Here is a 13088-nt window from a genome sequence, read left to right as displayed (position 1 = left end):
TCCCTGACAAGGGATTTCAATAAAACACATCTCCTGTGGACACATACAGTGTTCCTATTTCTAGAAAGACAGTTCGTAGGCTTTCACTAGACTTTTCATAGTAATTTAGTACTTTACTTGTCTTAGTTAGCTTGGGCGGCTATAACAGAATACCACCGACCAGGGGGCTCGAACAACAAACACGCATTTCTCCCAGTGCTGAGGCTGGGAGATCCGAGATCAAAGTGCCACCAGATGCTGCGTCTGGTGAGGGTCCGCTTCCTGGTTTACGGAGGGCCGTCTTCTTGTCCTGATAGGGCAGCATTGTCCCATTCAGGAGGGTCACCCTCATGACCTAATCACCTTCCCGAAGCCTCACATGTCACTGCCCTGGGGATTAGGGCTTCGACATACGAATTCGGAGGGGATGCGGACATTCAATCCATAGCATTAACCACAGATTAAGGCATAAAATTTGCAGGTAAGAAAATCAGGGCCCAGGGGTGACCTAATCCAGAGCTAGAAACCAGGGATCTGAAGTTCCCATGTAGTTTATTACCAGCGGACAGAAATAGCATGTTAGCGGTGGTGAACAAAATGGTTTTCGTGGTATTTATTACAATTCCGCACCAGCGCTGTGTCTGGGTCAGCTGAAGGGACGGTGTTTAGCTTCCAAAGAATTTTTCTGCGAGTGCTTGAGATTTTAGGTCGGGAAAAGAGAAATTACAATTTGAACCAAAAATGTTCATTCTAATTCAGAAGAGATGGTATCTCATAGGTTGAGCGGGGCGCCTGGCCGGGAGGGAGTACGCACTCACTGAGTGTCTGAGACGAGTCTGAACCGCAAATAAATTGGAAAGTGTGAATCCGTTCTGTGCCCCGGTGCGTTCAGAGGTGAACTACCCCGTCATCCTACGGTGCAGGCACGGCCAGGTCTCCCTCCAGAGGGAGGCTCGGGTCCCATTCCCGGTGGGGGTAACTCCACCGTTAACAGGAAACTTCCTCTCTGCTCCTCAGCAGCCCCACGGGTGTGTGACCTTCCAGACTTCAGACCGGGAGGTGGGCAGAATGTGAGCCTACCCGGCCCAGACGGGGGTCACCTGCCGGCCTCACCATTAGGTGGGCTGTGGGGTCACAGGGAGGCCCAGGTCCTGGCTCTCACTCCCTCCTTCTGGGTCTCAGTTTCCCCTTCGAGAGAACAGGAGTTATCACCCTGAGCGCCCGGGGTTATTCTAAGATCACCTCGATCAGAGGTGCTGGGCACACCCCCTCGTGGCTGTTCGTGTTACCTAACTGGTTATCTGATTTCTTAGCCTATAGCAGACTGGAAGCAGCAGATTAGGAAGGCCGAGGGACTGCTTCGGGAAGGCCCACTGACGGCAGAAAAGTGACAGGTCGCAGCCCAGCGACAAGGGAGGCAAGAGAAAGACTAAAAAAAAAAAAAAAGCAGGAACAAAAAGTCAAAAGGCACAGCAGTCTGGGGCATTTACTAAAGACAAAGAGCCTCGTCAGGTCAGTAGCTTCTGCAGACGCCATACCTCGTTCCCTGATAGGCACACACGTCGACAGCAGTTTATGAATCACTTCTCTCTCTGTCCCCTTTCCCTTCCAAAAAATAGGAGTGGGGGAGCGGGGGGCATCATAGCTTGCCTTTCAGTGGGGATGCTCTGTCCCGGGTCCCTCCAGGGAATGAAATCCCCAGAGTCAGGGCAGGCAGAGAAGAGTGAGCAGGGGGCTCCTTTGAGGGTCTGAAAGGGACCCAAGTTTAAGTCCAGCAAAAGAGTGGCGATGTTTTCGTGCTACCGAGAGAAGGATGCCCCCTGTCGCACTGACCACTCCCTGCCTCTCCCCACCCATGGCAGTCAGCACCAGGAGGAGAAATCCAGCCCTGGAGAACCGGCCCCCAGATCCTGGCACATGGCAAAGGAAGGGGGGAGAGAGCACAGGAGTAGACCGGGCTGCAGAAACGCCAGGCCCATCGGATGCCACGTCCACTCTGGTGGCTAATCCACCACCCGGAGTCTACTCCTGTATTTGCTTTGTTTTTTTTGTTTTTTAATTGAAGCCTGAGCTGCTCCTTTGAAGCAGGGGCTCAGGCAGAAGAAAACAGGACAGAGAATAAGTACCCAAAGGGCATCCCTGGAGTATGTGGGACCTGAGTAGACCTTTGAGGACCAGGGAGGGATTTAGGGGAGAATGCTCCCAAAGAGCATTCCAGGGCCTGGGAGCTCCCCAGAGCATGCCAAGCTGAGGATGCACAGGCTCACCAAGCCCAACTGATAGACCCTGCTCCCTACCCTCACCCCCACCCTCGTCTTGGGGTTGGCTCAGAAACTGAGTGGGGATGAACTCAAAAGCTAATGATTTTCAGATCAAGAGCAGACTGTGGGCCCAGATGGAGGTCAAGTCTCAGCCTCATTGCTGACCTGCTTTCAACCTGTGTATGCCTTAATTTCTCCATCCATCAAACTGGGGGCGGGGGTAAAGTACCAAAGTAAATCCACTGATGTCAGTGAGGCACTTAGAATTTTGTCCTGGCACTGAGGGTTATGGTGTCATCCCCGTTGCTGACGGGGGCTGAGGACCATGGGACCACCACCGGGATGAGATGCATGAGGCATCTCGGTATGAGTGAGTGGCCCTCTGCATCAGGGACTTGGGGAAACAGAAGGTGGGGTGGGGAAGGGCACTCCCCAGAATTTTAGTGTTGTGAAAATAGTAAGAGGGGACCCAATATTGTTAGGAGCTGGGCCACATTATTGCCAAGAGGGAAAGGAAACATATTTTAGGGAGAACACGATTTCCCTACCCATTGTGCCTTCCTGTTGCAGTGCATACTCAACCAGCCCCCTTGAAACTCTTGTGTTCTGCTGTCCTTTGTTTCCTTTTTTCTCCTAATGGTGTGGATCAGAACTTGAATAATAAATATTCAACAGGGACACTCCCTTTTCTCTGTTAAAATAATCTTTGTTTCGGTGCTTTAACAAGGAAGTCTGTGTTTTTCCCACCTCTACTCTCATGTTACATTAAGCCAGGTCTCGGGAGTAAGAGAAAATAAACACGGACCGCTCGGCCAGGGCAGCGTCCTTGCTGGGCAGCCCAGGCTGGGGCTGGGGGCGTCACACCGGACAGCATGCGCCTCCTCATCAGCCGGCCGGGTGTGCGGGCGGTCAAGGGGCAGCAGCCGCAAGACCCCAGGGGACAAAAGGAACGAGTTGTCCCCAGAGATGGGACGCTGGGGAGGACCCATCTTTCCTTACGGGAAGGTTTCAGCAGAAGTGCTGGCTTCCGGTCGTGGGAAGCCGGGCCCCCGGGCACCGTGTAGGTGTTTGTGTCTGGTCTCCGAGGAGAGGCAGCCTGTTCTGCCTGGCCTGTGGGCTCCGTGCATGCTGCCTCTGACTTCTTCTCTCTTGTGGAGAGGGCAGCTTCCTCTGTGATCGCTTCGGGGGGCAGAAACTTTACTTCTCTTCAAGTGAACTGAACTTGCTTATGAGTCTCCATTTAGACCGGTGGCGGAAACAAGTTAATCTTTTTTCCATTTCTACTGTTGGCCAAAAAAAAAGAAAAAGAAAAAAAATTAATCTTTTTTCCATCTCTTCTAATGGTGGAAAAAAAACATAATCTTGCCATTTCAAGGTAACTCGGTCTCTTTCAAGAGAAAGTAGACTATACATTTATTACTTGGTCAATTTAGGACTTAAACCCAGTCAGTTCCGTTGAGACTCCCTGTCAGGGCTGTTGGTCTTTCTCACAGACCCTCTCCTCCGCACGCCTCTCGCCCAAGATGGTGCCCGGATATCAGGGGACGTTGCCCAGATGTCATGGTGGCAGGTGAGGAGGCTGGTCTGGGTCTGAACTGCTCACCCAGCTGAGATAACTTGTCACTCCAGGCCCGGCTCCGTGGTCCAAGCCTCTGGCTCTGGCTTGTGGGGTCTCTGCATCCTGTGTGCCCACCCCCAGGCCATCTCTGGTCCAGCTGCCCCCCCCAGCACCTCCTCACTTCCTGGGGGGACTTAAGATTTGTTCACAGTTCATGGGGAGACAGGGGTGGCTCCCTCAGGCCCCTCCGTGCGTAATTACACCACCCCACCATGTTGGTTCAGAGCACTTGGGGGACCTGCCTTCTCCCAGAGTTCCAGTGGGAAGTGGGGCCTAAGACCCCCCCCCCGCCCCGGGGTGGAATCAGGGGAGCATTTCAACCTTCTTGCCCACCCTCTTCTCTCTCCAGCCCCTTCCTGCCTCTAGAAAGAGCTTCTATGTCTTCTCAGGTGGCAGGAGACAGCCCTTCCCTCTCCATGGCTTGAAATAAAATTTCCATGCTCCGCATTCTTCAGATCCTGGTTCCTAGGACTCCAGAAGTCAGCCTATCTGTCTGTCTCTCTCTCTCTGCCTCTTAAATCCCATAAAAGCCTACCTGGCTCTGGCATGGGCCTGAAAGCCTGTAAACCTTGGCTTTGACACCAGTTCGCAGCTGAAATGGCATGATTTTGGAACCTAGAAGTTGTAACATTGACTGCGTTGTTCATGTGCAGGGTCTCCTCTCTCCCTAAAGTAAGGGAGGCCACAGCTCCTCGGGCTGAAGGCCCCCGACAGCAGAAATGACCCAGCTTGACAAACGCACTGGATGATATTCCGGGCTATCGTCCTGCTTGCATAGTTCAGGACAGCCAGCCCGAGCTCTGGTGGGTGTGGGTTTCCCTGGTGCCCATGCTGGTAGAACTGCGTGTGGGGCTGGGGGCCATGCAGAGGTGGCCGGAGAGCCAGGTGCTCACGTCTTACCTGAGTCAGGGAACTTTGGCCTGCATCATTACGCCACCCCACCGCCTCTCAGGAGAGACGCCATGTTTTGGGTTCACTTGCTGATGGAGTGTGATATGAGTGCTGGTCGCTTTCCAGCTCTTAGAAAATCAAAGTGGGCAGTGTGGCAATGGTCCCTTGCCTAGAATAAATGAAGTGCGAAGTGAGTAATGTGTCTTTTCCCTGATCTGTTCAGTGTGTGTGCCGGGAGTGCACATTTATGTGCGTGTAGCTGGTGGGTAGGGTGAGTGCGTGCCTGCCATTCAGCATTGATTTTAGTCACTGCAGGTAGGCAGCTTGCAGAGTCAATGGGAGGAAAAAATAGATGTAGTTAGACCCGTAGTCAGTGTGATAGCCCATAAAATGTCTTGGCAACCCTTAGCGGCGTCACAGATCACGTAGGAGGTGACATCAGCAGGATAGATCCCAGGCTGGGAGCCCTGGTGTCTGGTTCTGGCTTTGCCATTAGTCCTGGGGCTGTTATGACCTCTTGGAGGTATCACTGCCTCTTCTTCAAAAAGAGAACGGTCCATGGGGGGCCACCAAATACCCTCATAGCACTAACATTTCATGTTCATGGAAATGCTTTCCAAGACGACCGTGTGGTTTGGCACCTGACTCCATCTCCCTCTTCAATGCGCTGGGAGTGCAAGACTTGCTAAAAGGATAGTAATCACTTTTATAGACCACATTAAAACAGGTATTCGTTAATAAAGTTGACTTTGACCCAACAGCCCAGGTTGGTATGGATTTTCAGTACCCCAACTCGCCCATCTAGGCATTGCATTTCCAAAGGAAAATGAAAAGTTCTGCATGCTAAACACTCCATTTCCCAATGCTCTGAAGCAACTGAATGTCGTTCTGTTCAAATTCAAGATAATGAACTGGACCTCCGTGTTGAAGTCCTTCCACGGCCATCATTAGGACAAAAGGAATATACAAAGTTGGGGTGGGATGGAGGTATGTCATGGAAGGAGCCATCCAAATGCTAGAAACATCACATACGTTCTAGAGACGATAGTGCATGTGGATTTAGGTTCTAAAAGGCTCATCTACCTGTAAGTTACCACATGGGAAGGAGCTTCTTCTCCAGAGAGGGAGAAGTGGGTCTCCTCCCTTTCCCTACCAGCTGAAACTCCTCGACACTCCCAAGCTCTGGTTGAAGAAAGCAGAGGGAAGGAAAGGCCGTTCAGCGGGTGATTTACAACCTCCCTTGGACATCGGAGACACCTGAAAAATTTTAAAAATCCTGAGGCCCAGGTCCCACCACCAGAACTTCTGATTTAATTGGCCTGGGGCTCCACTAAAAGCAGTGAGCTTTTTAGTCTGCTGCCATGTTGAGAGCCACGATGACAGGAAGACAGCGGGGCCATCTCAGCCCCACTGGGGAACTTCACTGATAAACAGCCCGCAAGAGAAGGAGTTCCTGGCTTCCACTCCCACCCGGGTGTGGACAGAGTGCTGGCAAGGTCAGGAGCGGGGCTGGCACTGAAGGAGGGCCTCCCCGTCCGTCAGAGAGACAAACGGGCCCCACGCAGGGATTTGCTGCCCAGGAGGGGCTTCTTATTTGACCAACCAGAGAAATACCCAAATTTATATTCTCTTTACGGGGACATGAAAGATTTGGTGAGGAAGGAACATAATCTTTAGCAGAACTTGTTTCGACTCTCAAAAGTCGAGAGAGAGAAAGAAGGATGTTTCATAATCACAGAAAAAGGCAGTAAGAACAGAAAGCGTAAAATAGGATGGCAGAGGTGAGATGACATACACGGATATTTCAGTCCTGTGTGGGGATTCGGCTCGTCTTAAAGGACGTGGACCGTGCACCTGGCATGGTCTTGCCCTGGGACACTGCCTCGCATCTTTGCAGACCTCGCTCTGCTGGCGTGACGAGAGAAACTGGGCCGTGACGAGTTGGCTGTGGGTAGTGTGGGGGCCTCCCCGGTCTCCTTCTGGATGGCCTGTTCTGCCTTCTGGCGGTCGCCTCTGCCCCTGGAGTGGTTGCCGGGTAGACAGGGTGCATGGTCTTCGTGGGGTGGGGCTTGGCTTCCTTCCAGCTCCATCTTCCCTGGGACAGTCATGTCTGCTCTGAACTCACCAGTGGTCCATGCCCTTGACCTCTCTGGGTCGGGCATCACCTCCCCTGGCCAGGGTAGCCTCTCTGCTCCTCATCCTCCTGCCTCGGCTCGGAATCATGAGAACCACTGAGGCCACACGTCCCTGTGAGGGGCTGTGGTGACCTGGATGGGGATGACCCCCTCTCCTTCCCAGGCACTCTTATGTCACTATCATAAACTGTTGGAGAAAGCATTCTACATGCAGAAGTCCATAAGCCAAGATAATTGGGGGCAAGTTTTTTCAAATCTTCAAGCTCGAAGATTTTAGAAAATAGAAAAAAAGGTCTATTTTATAAAAGCTGACATGCTCTGATATCAAAGCCTGACCAGAATATAAAATGGGAGTAATTTCACTTTTAAATACAGATGCAAAATTCTTAAACGGTAACAAACCCGGTCTAGCTCTAGGATAAAAGTATCACCCATGAGTAAGTGGTTCCTCTAGGGCCTGCGGTGGTCATCACTCATTAAAAATATTCTAGGGCTGCCTGGGTGGCTCAGGCAGTTAAGCAGCTGACTCTGGATTTCGGCTCAGGTGCTGATCTCAGGGTCCTGGGATCAAGCCCCATGTCAGCTCCATGCTAGGGAGGGAGTCTGCTTGAGGACACTCTCTCTCTTTCTGCCTCTCCCCCTGCCTATGCAAATAAATAAATACATCTACGGAAAGAATATTCTAAAACTAATCTTAATATTAAAAAAATATGATCCAGTTAAAATCAAAATGAGATTTTTTTTTTTTTTTAAGTAATCTCTGTGCCCAATGTGGGGCTTAAAGTCACCGCCCAAAATCAAGAGTTATATGTTGTACCAATTGAGCTAGCCAGGTGCCCCCAAAATGAGATTTTTATGGGGGGAAACTCAATACATTGATACTGAAGTTTATGGAGTGGAGTGATTTCATGAGAACAGGAAATGAAGAACTTACCTTATTAATTATTAACACTTACTTTAAAGCTACAATATTTAAAATGATACATCGTTACAGTTACCTAAATGCGTCAGTGGAGAAAATAGAAAATCCTGAAATACGCCCAAGTGCACATGATCATTAAATATATGATGAAGATAAAAGTAGTATTTGAAGTCAGTGGAGGAAGAATGGGTCCTTTGATAAGTTGTCTTGAGATAACTGCTTCAGCATCGTCAAAATCAATAATGCCTCTGTTTGCCAAAACTCAATGGAATTAAGAGTAAAAATTTTCACATGAAAAAATTAAATCATTCCTGGGATGCATTCAACTAAATGCATATAAATACATATATGCATATAAATATACATATATACATATAAATATATATATATATGTATGTATGTATGTATGTGGAGGAGAAAATAGGATGGAAAGGTGGATGAGCTTGACTGTGCTGATTAAGATTTCTGTATGTGTTCTCTGTGTGCACCAGAAACCCCCTTCCCTGCCCCATCCCCAGGACATGCTCCAAAAACAAATGGAAGAAAACATGATAAATATAAAAAATATTTTTGACATTTTCTAAGGGGCTCCTAAAACTTTTAAGACAAAAAACAATAGACAAATAAATTGACAGTAAAAGTTAAAGTCTTGGAAAAATTTTATGTCCTATGAATAGGTAAATCCCCTTCTGAGGTTTACCTTCAGGTACTGATTGTGCATGTTTGTAAATAAACATGCATTAGGATGTTTTTCAAAGAGTTCTCTAGGAAAGCCTAATGAGAACAAAAGAAAAAGAGGAAAGAGAGAGAGGGAGAGAGAGAGAAGGGAAGGAAGGACTTTATCTATCCAGCGATATAGGAAGTGGGTTAAAGAAATTATGTCATACTGAGAGAGTTGACGGCCGGTCAGCAATTAAAAGTATTCTGGAAAGAGATTCACAATTATATGTATAGGAATGTTCTTTGATGAAAAGAATATATTTATGTAAATACATACACAGATGTGTTCATCAAGACATCTGGAAGCTTGTCCACCAAAATGTTAGTTTAACATTGGTTGTCTCTGGGTTAGTGGGGTTACAACTGACTTTTTCTCAGTTTTGCATACTTTTCTCCTCCCTTCCCTCCCTCGCTCCTTCCCCCTCTCCTTCCTTCCTTTCCTCTCCATCCCTTTCTTACTATTGCCAGGTTTTAGTTTTGAAATTAAAAAATAACTATTTGAAAAATGTTATTCTGAGAACGCCTGGCTTCATACAGTAAGCCCAGCATGTCAGGCTGGGCCGTGAATAGCCTGGCCCCATCCTCTCCCGTGTCACACCTGCCTCATTCCAGCTCCTGGTCACCAGCTCCGGGAAGACGTCCCGACCACCCAGGGCCTTTCCTGCTTCTTCCTGCTCTGAGCTTCTGAGCTTTAAGTGATTCTCCACCTCATCTCTGTGCCCTTTAAATGTCGCACACGCATTGTCCCGTGTCCACAAAGAAACCATCAGCTCCCTGAGGGCAGGGGTTGGGCCTTGGAATTCTGTGTCCCCCTCGGGCTCCGGGCTTTCAGGGAGGTGGGCTGGGCCTGACTCCTCCGGAAGGAAGGGAGTACCAAAGGGAAAAGCCAAAGGCCGTGGGCCCGGGAGGTCAGCGAGGGCATCCTCTGGCTGGGGGCAGCTGGGACAGACACGGCGAGCCCAGCCCCTGGGAGTGGGGCCGAGCCCGCCCGGTGGGGAGGAAGGCGGGGGCCTGCTGTTCATGACCTCTCCGGCTCCCCGCTCCTCCAAGGATAATGTGTCATGTTAACCCGTACTTTTTGTCTCCATATGACGTGGACAGGTTCTAACGTTCCCATGGACCAGCCCTGCTGTCGTGGTCTCTATGATTTTGAGCCAGAAAACCAAGGAGAACTAGGATTTAAAGAAGGGGACATCATTACATTAACCAATCAAATAGATGAAAACTGGTATGAAGGGTTGCTACACGGGGAATCTGGATTCTTCCCCATTAATTATGTTGAAGTGATCGTGCCTTTACCTCAGTAAATGTGTAACTCACACTTTGGACATACTTTCATAACGGAAATGAATTCACACCAGTGTTCTCTCAGTGTGTCTGTGACATCCTTGTTCTTGGACCAACTTAATGACTTTTGTATGTGCGTTCTCTTTATAATGTATTTTGTATCCGTTTCATTTGTATAAATGATTTTCCCGTCTTAGCTACATGAAACTATAGTTTTCTTTCTTTTTGCTTATTGTCCTAAAAGTCATCGGTTAAATAAATGAATGTGCTTCTTGTTGCTAAAAATAAATTGCAGTTATGTCCATGAATTGCCCGTTTATATCCCTCAGCTGCAACGGAATGCAAAATTTGAAACTTAAGAAATGCTAAATATTTTGTTTCCTGACATTACTGATGTCATCTGGTCTTTCCTTATGTTTTAGCTGACTGTGAATCGCCCAATAAATATGACACACCATACCATGTTGGCGAAAAGCCTTGGTTATTCTTAATGTTGAATGGACTTCTAAGCGCCAGTGTGGATGCGTGGATGCTTCTTCCTGAGTCAGCAGGTCTGAGAGTGGGCCTTCACTGTCCCCCGATTCGAACACAGCACACCCTCCTTCCAAGTCAGGGATAGAAGACTCTTCCATGCACTGTCAAGTTTATTTAAAGAGAGCTTAACACAACCTTCTGCTGCTGCCCAGTATTGGGTAGGTATTTCACGCAGGTCCTGTTGGCATGCTCAGGAGGGAGCAGGATCAGGAGTCAGGTTGAGTGCACGGTAACGAGACCGCTTGGGTTCAGAGAGCCAGCCCCTGGCCTCGCTCAGAGTATGCACTCATCGTGTACTTCGATCCGGGGGGTGCCACAGCACTCACAGGGGCGGGTATCCTTTCTCCTTCCACAGAGAGGGAGACTCATCGGACGGCTTGCCCAGGATCCAAGAGCCGGTGGTGTGACAGGCAGAGTTTGAAGCGCACCCCACTGCCCACTGAGGTGCCCACTGAGGTCACCTGGCTGGACCTTGCTTTTCACTGACATTAGTAACAAATGCCCAGCGGCCAGGTTGGTTTAAGGTGACCAAAGCCAGACTTCTCAGTCTTCTGGGTCCTTGGTACATCAGTAAGATCACAACAACATCCTGGACATTTTTCCTCCTTTCTTTTCCCACCAGCTCCCTTCCCCGACATCTTCTCTAAAGCAGTTGTATATGTAGCATCCATAATAAAATAATAATAATGACTAACATTTATTGAGTGCTTACTGTGTGCTAGGTGCCACTGTAAGCCTTTAAATGAATAAACTCAATCCTCCTAACAACCTATTTTGCAGATAAGAGAACTGAGATGCAGCAAGGCTGAGTAATCTGTCCACAGTCACATGGTCACGAAATGCCAGAGCTGGGCTCCTGACCTAGGTAGTCTCCCTCCCATGTCTGTGTTCACCTCTCTCCCACGCTATCTCTCATCCTATGTGTTTGCCCCCACATACTCACAAAGTAGCTTTTTTTTTTTTTTTTAAAGATTTCATTTATTTATTTGACAGAGAGATACAGTGAGAGAGGGAACACAAGCAGGGGGAGTGGGAGAGGGAGAAGCAGGCTTCCCGCCGAGCAGGGAGCCCGATGCGGGGCTCGATCCCAGGACCTGGAATCATGACCTGAGCCGAAGGCAGACGCTTAACGACTGAGCCACCCAGGCGCCCCCAAAGTAGCTTTTTATACCCCATCAGCTTTCCGTCTCCAGCTGCCATATTTGAAATTTATCAAAGAGAAGTCCAGAGCCATTCTCAATGCCTGTAATATGCTTCCATATCTTGTTTGGGAAATAAACTAATTGCAGTTAACTGAGTTAATAAACAGTAATTGCAGTAACTGCAGCTGACTGTAACTGCAGTTATAGATGGGTGGGGGGGGTCTTGTGAGGTTTCAGTAAATGGCTCCCCTCTTTCCCTTGTGAGTTCAAAATAAACTGACATTAGTCAAGGGTTAAAACAGGTAAGAGCCAGTATGTAACCTGCATCATAAAAGGCTGTATCAGAATATGTAGCTTAGGATGAGAGCAAAAGCATCTGCTAACAGAGCCCCAAAGGGATCAGACATACTTACCTAGTCCAGTCTGGGAGGAGTGGACTGTCGTCACCCGCTCTTAGAGGGACAGAGCCTTTAACCATGGCTGCCAACGGTCAAGAATGCACATTCCCTGCATGCAGGCCAGCTTCCAAGGAGGGGCTATGGTACTTGGGCCCGGTTCCTAACCCAAACTCACAAGCACGGTAACTCAACTAGCTAGGATTATTTGGAGAAAATCGCTCCTCATAGAAACTGGGAGAATGGGGAAAAGGTACTTCTATCTGGGGAATGAAGATGAGCATAGTTCAAAGAAGACTCACGTTATCAGAAGGCCAGTCAGACCTATATAAAAGGGAAGATGGAGTATTTATAAGAAATACCCTTTATAACGGTTTTTAAAATGAGTTTATAACCATACAATAAGGCAAGGAAAAAAAATGGCCTAAAGATTGAAAAGCAAGAAATAAAACTGTCTTTTTCTGCAGAAAACAAGATTGAATATGTAAACAATTCTTAATCTACAAAAAATGTAGAACTAATACATATATATTTATCTATTAACATATATAGTAGTATATATAATAATATGTATACTGCAAATTTATCAAGATCATGAGATAGCATACAAAAATCAATGTTTCTATATACTGGAAGCAATTATTAAATGTTTGTTTTAATAATGAAAAAATGTCATTTATAAGAGCAACAGAAAGTACAAAATACTTAGAAAGTATTTGAACAAAAGATATGCAAAACCTTGACACTGAGAACTACACAACTTTGCATATAAAAATCGAAGAGCTAATAAATGGACAGAGATAGTAATATTGTTAAAATGTCTGTTCTCAGGGCACCTGGGTGGCTCAGTCGGTTAAGCATCTGACTCTGGGTTTCAGCTCAGGTCATGATCTCAGGGTCATGGGATTGAGCCCCGCATCAGGTTCTGTGCTGGGCATGGAGTCTGGGATTCTCTCTCTCCCTCTCTCTCTGTCCCTCCCGCTGCTCATGCTCTCTCTCTCTCTCTCAAATAAATAAATCTTAAAAAAAGAAGAAGAAGAAGACATAGGAAAATGTCTTCATAACCTGAAAGTGGGCATAAATTCTTAGGACAGAAAAAAGCACTAACCCCCACAAACAAAACTGATAAATTAGACTTCGTTAAAATAAAAAATTTCTGGGGTGCCTGGGTGGCTCAATCAGTTAAATGTCTGACTCTTGATCT

The 13088-nt window shown here is 47.8% G+C and overlaps 1 protein-coding gene across 5 annotated transcripts in view; it reads left to right on the top strand.

Moving 5' to 3' along the window:
• Positions 1-10272, top strand: part of SH3GL3 (SH3 domain containing GRB2 like 3, endophilin A3) — a 134854-nt gene extending 124582 nt beyond the window's left edge. For all 5 annotated transcript variants that reach the window (XM_036072907.2, XM_036072908.2, XM_036072911.2 and 2 more), the window contains one exon: positions 9628-10272. In XM_036072907.2, the coding sequence (XP_035928800.1) occupies positions 9628-9833 (206 nt within the window). In that variant the 3' untranslated portion in view covers positions 9834-10272. The remainder of the gene's footprint in view (positions 1-9627) is intronic.
• The last annotated feature ends 2816 nt before the right edge of the window (positions 10273-13088 follow it).

This window comes from Halichoerus grypus, chromosome 8, assembly GCF_964656455.1.
Source record: "Halichoerus grypus chromosome 8, mHalGry1.hap1.1, whole genome shotgun sequence".
NCBI lineage: Eukaryota > Metazoa > Chordata > Mammalia > Carnivora > Phocidae > Halichoerus > Halichoerus grypus.
Note: the sequence above shows the minus strand (reverse complement) of the source record. Positions and strands in the feature narration are given on the sequence as shown.